This window comes from Scyliorhinus canicula, chromosome 14 (assembly GCF_902713615.1).
Source record: "Scyliorhinus canicula chromosome 14, sScyCan1.1, whole genome shotgun sequence".
Taxonomy (NCBI): domain Eukaryota; kingdom Metazoa; phylum Chordata; class Chondrichthyes; order Carcharhiniformes; family Scyliorhinidae; genus Scyliorhinus; species Scyliorhinus canicula.
The window spans coordinates 159393455-159409367 of record NC_052159.1 but is presented as its reverse complement, the minus strand read 5'-3'; the positions used below and the strand labels follow the sequence as shown (position 1 = coordinate 159409367).

General features: G+C 49.5%; 1 protein-coding gene across 7 annotated transcripts in view; it reads left to right on the top strand.

The window, feature by feature from the left end:
- The window catches only part of LOC119977377 (ankyrin repeat domain-containing protein 10-like), a 69201-nt gene extending 55004 nt beyond the window's left edge, over positions 1-14197 (top strand). For all 7 annotated transcript variants that reach the window (XM_038818213.1, XM_038818214.1, XM_038818219.1 and 4 more), the window contains one exon: positions 12091-14197. In XM_038818213.1, coding sequence (XP_038674141.1) covers positions 12091-12563 — 473 coding nt within the window. In that variant the 3' untranslated portion in view covers positions 12564-14197. The remainder of the gene's footprint in view (positions 1-12090) is intronic.
- The last annotated feature ends 1716 nt before the right edge of the window (positions 14198-15913 follow it).

The window sequence follows — 15913 nt, the reverse complement described above, 5'->3', positions numbered from 1 at the left end:
TTCACTGCCCGTGTGGAGTTTCCACATTCTCCTGTGTTTGCGTGGGTTTCGCCCCCACAACCCAAAGATGTGCAGGGTAGGTGGATTGGCCACGCTAAATTGCCCCTTAATTGGAAAAAATGAATTGGGTACTCTAAATTGAAGAAAAAAAAAGAAATCCAAGCAGCTAAACGCATCCAACTTTGTGCACTGGACACTAATTTATGGCCTGTGCAAGACAGCTTCATAAACATTCCTGACTTGAGATATTGAGTTTCCAGCTGATCAATAAACTGCAAGCATTGCTCCCCTCACTGGACAATACATACATTTCAATTAATATAAAAACTTAACATTAGTTAATAAATTCAAATTTAATTTGAAATGGTTTTCAATGGTTAGGTTAGATATTTATAATACAAACTAAAGTACAATATACTGAGAACAGAATGTGGCTGGCTAACAGGCTTGCTGCTGTATTCTCACTGGGTGATAGTCTCACTGATGCTGGATGATGGGCAATTGAACCAGGGGGTGTTGCACCTGGTTTTTGTGCTGTGCCAGTCTGTGATGACCCGGAGATGGGTTACGGCAGCATTTTGGATTATCTTTATATTTTCACTCAACATTCTTGTCTTGATAAATCAACAGTTAAAAATATTTCTGTCCAGGTGTGACCTGAACTTTAAGCAGGATGTGGCATTTAGTTTACCACCTCTAAAATTTGGCCGGGATTTACCGGCTGTTCATGACGGCGAGAAATTCCAGTCCCAAGCCGCCGCACGGGCTTCCCGGCAACGAGGTGTGTTATCACCGGGAAATGCCGTTGACAATCGGGATCGGTAGATTCCGCTGGCGGGCCGCTGAAAAACAGCGGTGGGGTGCTCGATAAGTCCCGCCCATAGTTTATATGACTCTTAATGTAAAAGCCTAACAAATTTAGTACAGTTATGAAAGTAACAGATTTAATTTATCTATAGGGCAGCACGGTGGCGCAGTGGTTAGCATTGCTGCCTCACAGTGCCGAGGACCCAGGTTTGATCCCGGCTCTGCGACACTGTCCGTGTGGAGTTTGCACATTTTCCCCGTAATTGCGTGGGTTGGACCCCCACATCCCAAAGATGTGCAGGGCAGGTGGATTGGCCACACTAAATTGCCCCTTAAATTGGAAAAAATTAATTGGGTACGCTAAATTTATAAAAGATTTAACTATGCTGAAATCTGGATGAATGTTCAGTTCCCGACCATAAAATGGACCTTCCCGTTCCAGGGGTAAAGTATGAGCTCTCTATTTACCTCTCACTCTTTCCCTGCCCTTCGTCCCTTTGCTTCTGAATTGTGCAAGGTGCAGATATTGCTCTTTCTGTGTTGACAGCTCTCGGACTCTGCAATCAAAGGATTAGGTTGTGGTCCAAGACATCAGCCTTTTTATAAACGGGATCTGGAAGGTTGGCAGGGCTAATCCCATTGTCTTTGCCCAGTGCCTAACCCAGGCAGGACGGTAATTAGGAAAGGTTTTCATCATTTGATGCGCAATTATTTTATTTCCATAATTTTCTCTGCAGACAACATCATTCTTTCAGAGAAAGGACACTTTTGGTAAATATTTTTATTCAGATTCGTAGATACTCTTCTTGGTCGCACGTGTAAGCTGTTTAAAACATTGTGAGCTGCAAATGGCTTTGAGATAATTAATTGCCAGAAAATAATGGAATCAGTCAGCATCTGTGAAGAGAACATGTGTGTAAAGTGGGCAAAACAAACATTAACTTCAAGGTATAGGTAATGGGTGTGTCTCTGGTTAGTTTGATAATGTGTAACTTAAGTCTCTTTGAAAGGATTGAATATAACTTTGTTATCGACTTTCGTTCCAAGTACAAAATGTTTGTTTAAGCTGAAGTATGTGAAATGAATTCATCTACACCTCTTCCAATAATTTTGTACTTGTGTTGCTTTTCTGAACTCGGTGTTGCAACAATAAAGAGATATTAATGTCTAACTAACATGTTCCAGCCCATTAATCCAGCTAATTTCATTATTTATCCTATTATCCTTCCTCCCTTCTCTCTAATGCTTCTCACTGTTCTCAGGCCAGAGAAGGCACCCGAGAGGTTCTCCTGTCACTAACATGTTTGGTAAAAGTGATTGGGATGTTGGGAAATTTCCCTGTTTGAGCATGGAATGGGGTAAATGCATTCTCCATTTAGCACTCTTTCTCCCCTCACAACCTGCATTCATAATGTGGACAATTCCAGTTATGACCCCAGTACTTTGCTGACACACTGCACACACTAGGAAAGTTTACAATTAACTTGTACAGGAATCTACAGAAACCTTGTTTTATTTCCATTCCATATTGTACAAAGGAAAGCTCTTTATTGCTGCGATCAGTTTAAAAGTTTAAGACACCCTCCTTATCTTCAGATCTCGCCATAACCTCCACCCTTCCTCCATCACTGCAAATTCCTCCCGTTCTGGCCTCTTGCGCACCCCCTGATTTTAATATCCACCCCCCCCCCCCCCCCCATTGATAGCGTTACCTATGGCCTCCTTTGGTCCGAAGTGTGAATTTCCCTTATGAGATCTCCTCACCTCTCTATTTTAAAAATGCTTCTTATAATCTTGTTCTTTGATGAAGCTTTTGCTCAGCTGTCCTGATGTCACCTGTGGCTTGGTGTCAAAATATTGATGACACTCTTGTTGGACACTTTAGGACATTGCTACTGCAAAATTGTAGTTTCCAAGAAATAAAATGATAATTTTCATTAGTTCTGAGTAAATCTCCCATAAACTTGAACCCATCCAAGCTTCTGCTGCCTTTGTCCTTCTCGTTTGTCCACTCTGAATAACCATGCCATTGGCATCAACTCCAGGTTTTCACATTTAAAATTCTAGTCCCTGTGTTTAGATTTCTCCAGTGCCCTGCCTCTTGCAGTCTGTATAAACTTGTGCTACCCTCCCAGCCCCTATCTGTCCATTGCTCTGTGCTGTCTATCCCACCTGCTTTACCTCAGAACTGTCGCAGGAACCTTCAGCTATTTAGGAACCAAACTCTTCTGCCTCTGTGTTGCACAGCTTTTGGTGAACATTACAGCCCCATTGTTTTTGTTAACCACTGAATTATTTTTCCTTACTTTGCCGTGGAAGTAGGTTTGAACTGGTTTCTACAGTAAAGGTGCTATATAAATCCAGCTGGCCATCCGATATTGGTGATACTTTGTTATTGAATATCCACAAAGGAACTTTAGCTTAATTGAGCCGGTGAGAATTGATGCACAATCAATGATTACTAAAGCGAGGTTGTAGTCCAACTGAAGGCTTTAATAAGCTAGCTGTTTCCCCCAGCAGCTCAGGTACAGAAAGGAAGCTGCTGGGGCGGCACGGGCTCTTATACCCCTGCCTTGCAGGGCGGAGCTACCATACAGTCTCGACCAATAGAAAACATACATTATCTACCAATGGTGTTCCAGCATTACTGGGTACCGTAATACCTCTACACAGACTACCACATTCATCCCCTGTTAAAAAAAGAGTCCGGCGGGGGTGGTGGCTTGGTATTACAACATGGTAACATGGTAGAAGTTATGGTTATGGAGGTACCGTAATGCCTCCGTACAGCGTTTTGCCTTATTCTCGTAACTATTTACAATTTTACAGTTAACTATATACACGTTAAAATGAAGCAATCAGTCGATCGGGGGCCCTGGTCGTCCTCTGATCGTAGAAGCTTCGGTGGTGACGCTGGTAGAGGTTCGGGTGTCTGTGACTCCGGGAGCGTGGCTTCGATCCCTGTGGCAGCTTCAACACCCCTAGACGGCGCTGGTGGGGGAGCTGATTGACCTGGGAAGGGAGTGTCTGCGGGGTGCGTCTGCGGGGTGCGTCGGTGGGCGGGGGGGTGGGCGGGGGGGCCGAGACGGGGCCGGTGGGGAAGCTGATTGACCTGGGAAGGGAGTGTCTGCGGGGTGCGTCTGCGGGGTACGTCGGTGGGCGGGGGGGGGGGGGGCCTAGACGGAGCCGGCGGAAGAACTGATCCTCCTGGGAAGGAGGCAGCTGTAAGGTGCACCGGTGGGATGGTGGGTGGAACTGGTGGCGGGGGTGTGCGTGGGGATCCAGCGGGCGCCAGGTCTCGTAGGGTGTCTTGTTGGCCGTCGGGGTACACCACGTAGGCGTACTGGGGGTTAGCGTGGAGAAGATGGACCCTCTCGACCAACGGATCGGACTTGTGCACCCACACGTGTTTTCGGAGCAGGATGGGTCCGGGGGCTGCCAGCCAGGTCGGGAGCGAGGTCCCAGTGGAGGACTTACTGGGGAAAACAAGGAGACGTTCGTGAGGTGTTTGGTTGGTCGTGGTGCAGAGCAGGGACCGGATGGAGTGGAGGGCATCCGAGAGGACTCCCTGCCAGCGGGAGACTAGGAGCTTTCTGGACCTTAAGGCCAGTAGGACGGTCTTCCAGACCGTACAGTTCTCCCTCTCTACCTGTCCGTTACCCCGGGGGTTGTAACTGGCCATCATGCTCGAGGCAATGCCCTTGCTGAGCAGGAATTGACGCAGTTCATCGCTCATAAAGGAGGACCCCTTATCACTATGTATGTAAGCCGGGAATCTGAACAGGGAAAAAATGCTGTGGAGGGCTTTAATGATGGTGGTTGCTCATGTCGGGGCAGGGGATGGCGAATGGGAATCGGGAGTACTCGTCAATCACGTTCAGGAAGTACGTTTTGCGGTCGGTGGAGGGGAGGGGACCTTTGAAGTTCATGCTGAGGCGTTCAAAGGGACGGGAAGTCTTTATCAGATGCGCTTTCACTGGCCGGTAGAAGTGCGGCTTGCACTCCGCACAGATTTGGCAATTCCTGCTGGCTGTCCTGACCTCCTCGATGGAGTAGGGCAGGTTGTGGGTCTTGACAAAATGGAAGAAGCGAGTGACCCCCGGGTGGCAGAGGTCCTCGTGGAGGGCTCGGAGGCGGTCCACTTGTGCGTTGGCACATGTGCCGCGGGTCAGGGCATCAGGAGGCTCGTTTAGCTTCCCGGGACGATACAAGATCTCGTAGTTATAGGTGGAGAGTTCGATCCTCCACCGCAAAATCTTATCGTTTTTTTATCTTGCCCCGCTGTGCATTATCGAACATGAAGGGCGACCGACCGTTGGTCAGTGAGGAGAGTGAATCTCCTGCCGGCCAGGTAATGCCTCCAATGTCGCACAGCTTCTACTATGGCCTGGGCCTCCTTTTCGACTGAGGAGTGGCGGATTTCGGAAGCATGGAGGGTACGTGAGAAGAAGGCCACGGGTCTGCCCGCTTGGTTGAGGGTGGCCGCCAGAGCTACGTCGGACGTGTCGCTCTCAACCTGGAAGGGGAGGGACTCGGCGATGGTGTGCATTGTGGCCTTTGCAATGTCTGCTTTGATGCGGCTGAATTCCTGGCGGGCCTCTATCGACAGGGGAAAGACTGTGGATTGGATCAGAGGACGGGCCTTGTCTGCATAGTTGGGAACCCACTGGGCGTAGTAAGAAAAAACACCTAGGCAGCGCTTCAGGGACCTTGGAGCAGTGAGGGAGGGGGGAGCTCCATAAGGGGGCGCATGCGTTCCGGGTCGGGGCCTATAACTCCATTTCGCACTACGTAGCCGAGGATGGCTAGGCGGTCAGTGCTAAACACACATTTATCCTTGTTATACGCAAGGTTAAGGATTTTCACGGTCTGGAGGAATTTTCGGAGGTTGGTGCCGTGGTCCTGCTGGTCATGGCTGCAGATGGTGACATCGAGATATGGGAATGTTGCCCTTAAACCGTATCGGTCAACCATTCGGTCCATCTCTCGCTGGAAGACCGAGACCCCATTAGTGACACCGAAAAGAACCCTGAAAAAGTAGTAGAGCCGCCCATCTGCCTCAAAGGCAGTGTACTTGCGGTCACTCGTGCGGATGGGGTGCTGGTGGTAGGCAGACTTAAGGTCCACCGTGGAGAAGTCCTTGTATTGCGCGATCCTGTTTACCAGGTCGGATATACGGGGGAGAGGGTACGCGTCCAGCTGCGTAAACCTGTTGATGGTCTGACTGTAGTCGATGACCATCCTATTCTTCTCCCCGGTCTTTACCACCAGCACCTGAGCTCTCCAGGGACTGTTGCTAGCTTCAATGAACTCCTTCCCTCAGCAGCCGTTGGACCTCTGACCTAATAAAGATCCGGTCCTGGGCACTGTACCGTGTGCTCCTGGTGGCGACGGGTTTGCAATCCGGGGTGAGGTTCACAAACAGGGAAGGCGGATCGACCTTGAGGGTCGCGAGGCTGCAGACAGTGAGAGGGGGTATAGGGCCGCCCAATTTGAAAGCTAGACTTTGGAGGTTGCACTGGAAGTCCAACCCTAGAAGTGTGGCTGTGCAGAGGTGGGGGAGGACGTAGAGCCGGTAATTTTTGAACTCCCTTCCCTGGACCGTGAGGTTTGCTACACAGAATCCCTTTATCTCTACTGAGTGGGAACCGAAGTCCAGGGAGATTTTTTGATTAACAGGGTGGACAGGGAGAGAACAGCGCCTTACCGTGTCGGGGTGTATGAAGCTCTCCGTGCTCCCAGAGTCGATTAAGCAGGACGTCTCGTGTCCGTTGATTAGCACCGTTGTAGTAGCAGTTGAGAGTGTTCAAGGCCGAGACTGGTCCAGGGTCACCGAGGCTAAACGTGGCAGCGGCTGGGTGTTCTCATCGGGCAGTGCGTGGTCATCTGCCCTGGGGTCCTGGGAGTCCATCCAAGATGGCGGCACCCACTAATCGCACGTGGCTGTGGGTGCACAAGATGGAGGTGCCCATCCATCGCACGCAGTGTCCGCGGAACAAGATGGTGGCGCCCTGAGGCCACACGTGGCCCTGGAAGAGGAAGATGGCGGCGTTCGCTGGCTGCAAGGGGCCCGTGGAGAGGGTTGTAGTGGCGGTCCTCATTCGCTTCCCAAGACCGCAGCGACCGCCCGGGCCTGGCATACCGCCACGAAATGGCCCTTTTTGCCGCTCCCTTTACATGTGGCCGAACGGGCTGGGCAGCGCTGTCGGGGGTGTTTGGCTTCCCCGCAAAAATGGAAGCGGGGCTCCCTGGGGTTGCTGGGCCGTCTTGCAGTGCAAGCTTGTGGGGGAGTGTGGGGCATTGCCTCGGAGTCGGCTGCAGAGGGATTCCACGCTGCCCAGCAGGCTGCCGCACGGTCGGGTGCGTAGGCGTGGGCGTTTCGGGAGGCCACATCCAGGGAGCCGGCAAGGGCCCGAGCCTCCTTGAGGCCTAGAGTTTCTTTCTCCAGCAAACGCTGGCGGATTTGAGAGGACAGCATACCTGCAACGAAAGGGTCCCGAATCAACAGTTCAGTGTGGTCGTTTGCTGAAACCTGCGAGCAGCTGCAGTTTCTCCCCAACACTAGGAGCGCACGATATAATTCTTCTAGTGACTCACCGGGAATTTGGCCCCTCGTTGCTAGTAGATGCCGGGCGTAGACCTGATTCACAGGGAGAATGTAATGTCCTTTCAGCAACTCCATCGCGGCATTGAAGTCGTCCGCGTCCACGATGAGGGTGTAGACTTCTGGGCTCACCCTCGAGAGCAGGATCTGTAGTTTCTGTTCTCTTGTGGGTGTGTTTTCTGCCGTTCCGAGGAAGCATGCCAGCCACTGCTTGAAAGTCGCCGCCGAGTTTATTGCGTGGGGGCTGAGTTGCAGACACTCCAGCTTGATTCGTAGCTCCATTCTTTAAATCTAGCTTATTAAATTGATGCACAATCAATGACTACTAAAGCGAGGTTGTAGTCCAACTGAAGGCCTTAATAAGCTAGCTGTTTCCCCAGCAGCTCAGGTACAGAAAGGAAGCTGCTGGGGTGGCACGGGCTCTTATACCCCGCCTTGCAGGGCGGAGCTACCATACAGGCTCGACCAATCGAAAACATACATTATCTACCAATGGTGTTCCAGCATTACTAGGTACCGTAATACCTCTACACAGACTACCACAAGAATATTTACTGAAGGTGACCAAAAAGATGTTACTGACCTTTAGAGTTTTAAATTTCTCCCAGGAGAAACTATTTTGTGTCACAAACTGAAAAACTGTGTGTGCGGAATAAATAGATTGGCGTGCAACAGAAGTTCACCATGAATAAGATTTTGTACCGGACGATGTAGCATGCTCACAATGTTCCTGATTGCTTTTGTAGATGGGGAAGTATTGCACAGGCAGATTTATGTAATTCAGGTTAAAATTAACTGCAAATCACAGCTTGATCTGGTTTCCAAACTAAATTGCAGATGGACTGAAACACTACTTGAATATTTATTGTTTCAACATGTTCTCTGAAAGAAAAGTAGAAAATCCTTTTATAATTCCTTTCAGCCTATCTACTGAAACGTGAACATCACAATTCCTCACATTGCCACGGGGCTGGGAATATTGCTGGACAAGGTGAACAGTGGAATGGGTCAGAGTGGCAGCTGATAATCCCATTGAGGCAGTTTATCGCACCTCGGGTGCAGTGGCCAAATATTTGTTCAACAGACTGGTGATTTAGGAGTAATTATTTCCACCCTTGATACAGGATGGACGGGAACTCACCCCAGTCGCAGTCTTGCCAGACGCAGCCTGCTGAGAGTTTGGCTCTCTGTGATTATCCATTTTGCTCCTGTTTGTTTGTAGATACTGGTATTATACCCACTCAGTGACAAGGCAAAACACGATGGCCAGAGCCCCATTTCAGATCCTCCTCCAATTCCCTATTAAAGGGGAAGATTATGGAAACCAGAGTCCGCCTATCTGATTCCTCTACTGACATCCAACGGCGAGACCGAAAACGACAGAAAAAGAATGAATTTGTTTTTCTGTTTGTTGTTGGACTCAGCTACTATTAAAAGGCCATTCAGTGCTGAATATTTTTGAAACATTTCTACCATTCTCTTGCTCCATCCTATACTGTAACTGAATTTATTTACTTGTCTTGAATATTGAATTCTCCAATAACAGTTGTTAGTCTTGATGTAGCTAATCCCCTCTGGCACCCCCCAATTCTGACCTTTCTCTGTGCACAGACCAATAATGACAACCATTAGCCATCTCAGCCCTACCGCCCCTCCCCATACCCCTCCCCACTCCCCCCTCTCCGAAATCCCTCCCCAATCCCCCTCCCAGAACCCAGTCCCCTATACCCCCTCCCAGCACCCAGTCCCCTATACCCCCTCCCCGAAATCCCTCCCCAGACCCAGTCCCCTATACCCCCTCCCCGAACCCAGTCCCCTATACACACTCCCCCTCTCTGAAATCCCTCCCCAATCCCCCTCCCAGAACCCAGTCCCCTATACCCCCTCCCCAATACCCCTCCCCGAAATCCCTCCCCAATCCCCCTCCTCGAACCCAGTCCCCTATACCCCCTCCCCGATACCCCCTCCCCGAAATCCCTCCCCAAACCCAGTCCCCTATACCCCCTCCCCGATACCCCTCCCCGAAATACCTCCCCGAACCCAGTCCCCTATACCCCCTCCCCACTCCCCCTCTCTGAAATCCCTCCCCAATCCCCCTCCCCGAACCCAATCCCCTATACCCCCTCCCCGAACCCAATCCCCTATACCGCCTCCCCGATACCCCTCCCCGAAATCCCTCCCCAATCCCCCTCCCCTATACCCAATCCCCTATACCCAATCCCCTATACCGCCTCCCCGATACCCCCTCCCCGATACCCCTCCCAAATCCCCCTCCCCTATACCCAATCCCCATACCCAATACCCTATACCTCCTCCCCTATACCCCTCCCCGATACCCCCTCCCCGAAATCCCTTTCCAATCTCCCTCCCCGAACCCAGTCCCTATACCCCCTCCCCGAACTCAATCCCCTATACCCCCTCCCCGACACCCCCTCCCGGATACCACTCCCCTCCCCGATACCCCCTCCCCGATAGCCCTCCCCGATACCCACTCCCCCTCCCCGATACCCACTCCCCGATACCCCCTCCCCGACACCCCCTCCCGGATACCACTCCCCCTCCCCGATACCCCCTCCCCGATACCCCTCCCCACTCCTCCTCCCCGATACCCACTCCCCGATACCCACTCCCCGATACTCCCTCCCAGATACCCTCACCCCGATACTCCCTCCCGGATACCCCTCCCCAATCCCCCTCCCCGACACCCCCTCCCCGACACCCCCTCCCCGACACCCCCTCCCCGACACCCCCTCCCCGACACCCCCTCCCCGATACCCCCTCCCTGATACCCCTCCCCACTCCCCCTCCCCGATACCCACTCCCCGATACTCCCTCCCAGATACCCCCTCCCCGATACTCCTCCCCAATTCCCCTCCACAAGCTCCTCTCCCTAAATCCCTCCCTTGTCCAATTGTCTCTCCACCATTTTAAGAAAACATTATTCAAAGCCATCTCTTTAACCAAAGCTTTTAGTCGGTCTTCTTGGGTGGTATTTGATGGGGGTTTCACCGGCAACTGAAGAGTCGGTGAAAGTGACAAGGTCCCGCCCAGCGGTGGAGACTTGGTGAGAGTGACAGGGGTCCCACCCGGCGGCTGGAGGGCCGGAGAGGGGCCCACGTTGCCTCCTTTGGGGGGAGAATGGCTATGGTGGAAAGATTGAGGAGCTGGGCCTATGTTCTCTGGAGTTTAGAAGAATGAGGTGTGACCCCATTGAAGTGTATAAAATGATTACAGAGCTCAACAGGGTAGATGCAGGAAGGATGTTTCCCCAGGCTGAGGCAGTTCTAGAACCAGGGGACCGTCTCAGAATAAGGAGCAGGCCATTTAGGGCTGAGATGAGGAAGAATTTCTTCATTCAGAGGGTGATGAATCTTTGGAATTCTCTGTGCCAGAGGCTGAGGAGGCTCAGTCACTGAGTCCGCCCAAAGCAGAGATCGATAGATTTCAAAATGCAAAAGACATCAAGGGGTTTGGAGATATTGCGGGAAGATGGCATTGAGGTAGATCTGCGAACAGTGCAGTAGGTTAGAAGGGCAGAGTGGCCTCCTGCGCTATTTCCTATGTTCTGATTATGCAGCTGTGATGGAGGCTGTGGCTGTTCGCTCATAATCCGAACACCAAAGGCCCGAGGTCAGTGAACTGACCCAGGCCACTGGCAAGTGATATGGAGGAATAGGGGATCGATTCGCAATACCTGGAGACTCCAGGCCAATCCTGGACGGTTGGCAACCCTGTGCCATGGGGCATTGGGGCAAAGGCAGAAAGCCAGACCCCCTCCCCCCCCCCCCCCTTCCCCACAGCCCTACCAGGCCGCAGGAAGGGCAATGAATTCCACCCCTTATCTCAGTTAAACTCACTCTATAAACTAAACTATTGCTGTATTTGTACAGAACAGAGCACAGAGACTAGACATAGAATCCCTACAGTGCAGAAGGAAGCCATTCAGCCCATCGAGTGCATTGACCCTCTGAAAGAGCACCCTACCTAGGCCCATTCCCCTGCCCTATCCATGTAACCCCACTTAACCAGCACACCTTTGCACACTAAGGGCAATTTATCATGGCCAATCCACCTAACCTGCACGTCTTTGGACTGTGGGAGGAAACCGGAGAAAATTCACACAGACATGGGGAGAACGTGCAGACCCTGCACAGACAGTGACCCAAGGCCGGAATTGAACCTGGGACCCTGGAGCTGTGAGGCAGCAGTGCGAACCACTGTGCTACCCAAATGTAAAACAAAAAAAACTCACGATTCACCAGTCTGACCCCAGTTTATGTTTGAACAATTCCAAAGCTCAGTCTTAGAATCGGGAAGTGGTGGAGAGGGACAGGGGCTAACCTTACACTGTCACAACATCAAACTCGTCAAATCAGTGTGAGACGCCATCGCTAATAGCAACGGGGCTGCCTGGCCATCCTCCCTCTCCCAGCCCCCTGCCACCCTCTAGCCCCCAGCCTCGCCCCAACTCCCCCCACCCCAATCCACTGCTTCACCCCCAACCCCCTGCCCCCCAACCCACTACCTCATTCCCAATCCCTGCCTCACCCCTAACCCTGTGCCTCACCCCTAACCCCATGCCCGGCCCCTTACCCCAACTGGCACAAATGGGGTCAGGTGGCATTTTAAAATGACCCTGAGATGTTCCGGTGCTGTGATCAGTGTGTATCTCACCACAGATATGGACGGCTCTAACTACGGGGAGAACGTGTTGACCAATCGGCTCGTCACAAACGGATCCTTCCACAGCTCCAGCTTGTCTCCAGTTGGGGTGAACATCTCCATCGGAGGGTCTGAATTGACTGGCGGTTTCAGCATCGCCCCCTCCCTGACCTCCTGTAATGGAAGTGGATTTCAGACAGATGGAGCCGCTCACAGTGCCCAGCCGCTGTGGGAGACGTGTGGGTCGCTGCATCACAACGGGAGCCCTGGCAGCTGTGTAGCTGGCAAGCCAATGTTACCATCTTGCTACCCAGCTGGGAGCCTCGAAGACCATGACCCACTGCAGTACGGCCACTATCACGGCTTTGGAGACACGGCTGAAAGTATCCCGGATCTGAACAGTATCCTGGAACATTCCAGTTCTATTAAGGTGGAGCAGAGCTATAATAATGCTGTTTACAGTGCTGTTCACCTCTTCCATGGCTCGTAAACAGATTACTGCAAATGTTGCTTCACAGGTGCTGCGTTGTTGCTGCTCTCTCATTGGCCACACTGATTTTATTCACCAGCAGGATTAAATGAAATGCCTGTACGTTTGTTTATATTTTTGTATTTAAATTTAAAATGGTAACGTCTTGTTAAAAACGGAAGCTTTAATTGGGGTAAGTAGATTAGGAGGAGCATTGCAGAGGAACAGGAGGAGGCCATTCAGCCCCTCAACCCTGTTCAAGAACAATTGTTAACCTCAGCAGAGTTAATATTTGTCACTGGATTAAATTGACCCACCTGGAGCAGCTAAGCAAATTGTAAAAAGATAGCAGTTATAAATATCTCTCTTGTTCAAATGGGATCATTAATGTCATTTGAACATTTGGGACAAAACCTGTCATTTAAACAGGCTGCACTGAGATTTTTTATTCTTTGATGGAATGTGGGCATCACTGTCTGGGCCGGCATTTTTACTGGCCATCCCTAATTGCCCTTAAGATGGTCAAAGCCGTGTGGTGTAGGTACACCCATTGTGCCGTTAGGAAGGATTTAAGTTTTAATTTCCTACAGTAATGTTTTGATTTGATGCATTTTAATCAGTGAATATTTCCTCACCTGGGCTATTTAAGTTTTGGGGTAATGTTCACAGTGATTTTTAGTTGTTGAAAAGCCTGTCCCCTGGTTATACAAGTGAGCAACTCAGTTCAAATCTGACCAGGGGTTGAATTCAGTAACTAACTGACTGGGCAGGTACCAGATAAACAAAATTGCTGCAAAAACTTATCACAAAAACTTAACTGCTTTATTTCTGCCTTTGGAATGAAACCTTCTGCCTGAATTACAGGCTGGTTTAGCTCACTCAGCTACATCGCTGGCTTTTAAAGCAGGCCAGCAGCACGGTTCGATTCTCGTACCAGCCTCCCCGGACAGGCGCCGGAATATGGCGACTAGGGGCTTTTCACAGTAACTTCATTGAAGCCTACTCGTGACAATAAGCGATTTTCATTTTCATACAGGTGTAAATATGAGGGTGAGGGTTCTGCCTCCCGTGCTTTAGGACACGCATTACCATTTTAAGTTCCTTGTTGATAGGTTACAGCTGAATAACGGTACAGTTGTTTTGGAGAACCTGTTGGTGTATGTTATGGTGTTTAACAGTTACATGTTTTCAATATGTTAAAAAGTGGATTCATTTAAAGACACATTTGTGTAATTAAAGCCTTTTTTTGCTATTCTGCGTGGTTCCCCACTTAAATTAACTGCCACTGGTTACATTTCAGTCATTTCCAGTCTGTGGATCTTTAAGCAGCTTTCACATGACATTTGTTTTTTTACATTGTGATGGTTAAATCGGCAAGAAAGTCAATATTGTACGTGTTAGAAAATTGAAAGTTTTGTGTTTTCATGTCATTATTTTCATATTTTAATTGATAGTTGCGCCTATAAAAATAAAATGTTTAATTCCATCAATTTCAGCCTCTAACCACATGCATCAAAATTATCCTTGTAATTATCTATCCGCTTATTGCATGTTTTACATTTTCATTAAGATACATCTGAGGCTTTTCCTAGTTTTTGTAAAGCAATTGGTGTCGAACAGATGAAATAAAGTTTTTTTTCACAAAACTGTTAAAACATGTCTTCCAAAGTCATTATTTTCATAAAATCCCTGAGTGATTGTTTCTGTCAGTTCACAGTTTTCATTGAAACAAGAACATTGCGCAAGTTTGTTGGATTCGTATCTTTGTGATGGGTTTTCAGAACTACAATAAAAATATATTGGTGACATCCCATGCCGATAATTCTATTCTCTTATGTGAATCATCATTTCGCACAATCAAACGTTTATGATATGAAAAATAGCCAACCACATCTTGCTATTTCTTTCCCGGTTTTTGAAAACCTCGGGGTGACATCTTGAGAGTTTTACTGCTCTGGTCAAGAAAGCATTTGTGGTTCAATTTATATTATGTTCCTGATGTTAAAAAAAAAAGCTAAATTCAAGTGACAAAGGGTTAACCCACAAGCCATCCAGGAGTCTGAAATCCCACAAGAAAGTCTTTGAAGGTTTGTCCTCTGATCTGGTTTAAACAAATGGGGTGGTATTGAGAACGTTACACATCAGTGAACACCATTAACGTCAGGGTGCTTTTGGACTATCCCCAGCACTTGTGAGATCTCGTTAAAAAAGGCAACACTGCAGAATGGAGGGTGATTTGACTCCACGCTGGATCGATGTGTTCTGAGATGTCTCATGAGTCCAAAGTGTGATCTGACAGTCTGCCACATGTGGGGCAGGTAAGGTTGGGTAGATGAGGTAGTTCGAGGCTTGTGCATTCCCTCTAACATCTCAACTTTGCCTCTTTGTGTTCCCGATGAGGTCTCGATGTTGACACCCTGGGCTAGGATACAGTCAATTCCAGCCCCACCCCCGTCCCAGATGTCACAGCACAAGTGAATTAACCAATAATTCTTATAAAAATACCCAAAGTGTTTGGCCCTTGGCTGCCCAGTAATTACAATCACCAGGTTTGTAAGTTAAAACAGGGCAGCACGGTAGCACAGTGGTTAGCACAGTTGCTTCACAGCTCCAGGGTCCCAGGTTCGATTCCCGGCTTCGGTCACTGTGGGTGTGGAGTCTGCACGTTCTCCCCGTGTTTGCGTAGGTTTACTCCGGGTGCTCCTGTTTTCTCCCACAATCCAAAGATGTGTGGGTTAGGTGGATTGGCCATGATAAATTCCCCTTGGTGTCCAAAAAGGTTAACTGGGGTTACGGGGATAAGGTGGAGGCATGGGCTTAAGTCGGGCGCTCTTTCTAAGAGCCGGTGCAGACTCGATGGGCCGAATGGTCTCCTGCACTATAAATTCTATGAAAACACGATTACTGTTTATTTATACCAAGAGCTATTATGAAGCATCAGTAAATACAACAAGATGACAATAACCTACTACCCCTTTTAACTGTCCCACCCTCTACCCACACACAGACAAAGGGGTGGAAAGAACAAAGAAAATTACAGCACAGGAACAGGCCCTTCGGCCCTCCCAGCCTGCGCCGATCCAGATCCTTTATCTAAACCTGTTGCCTATTTTCCAAGGCCTACTTCTCTCTCTTCCCCACCCGTTCATATACCTGTCTAGATGCTTCTTAAATGATGCTTTCGTACCCGCCTCTACCACCTCCGCTGGCAAAGCGTTCCAGGCACCCACCACCCTCTGCGTAAAAAACTTTCCACGCACATCTCCCTTAAATTTTCCCCCTCTCACCTTGAAATCATGACCCCTTGTAATTGACACCCCCACTCTTGGAAAAAGCTTGTTGCTATCCACCCTGTCCATACCTCTCATAAG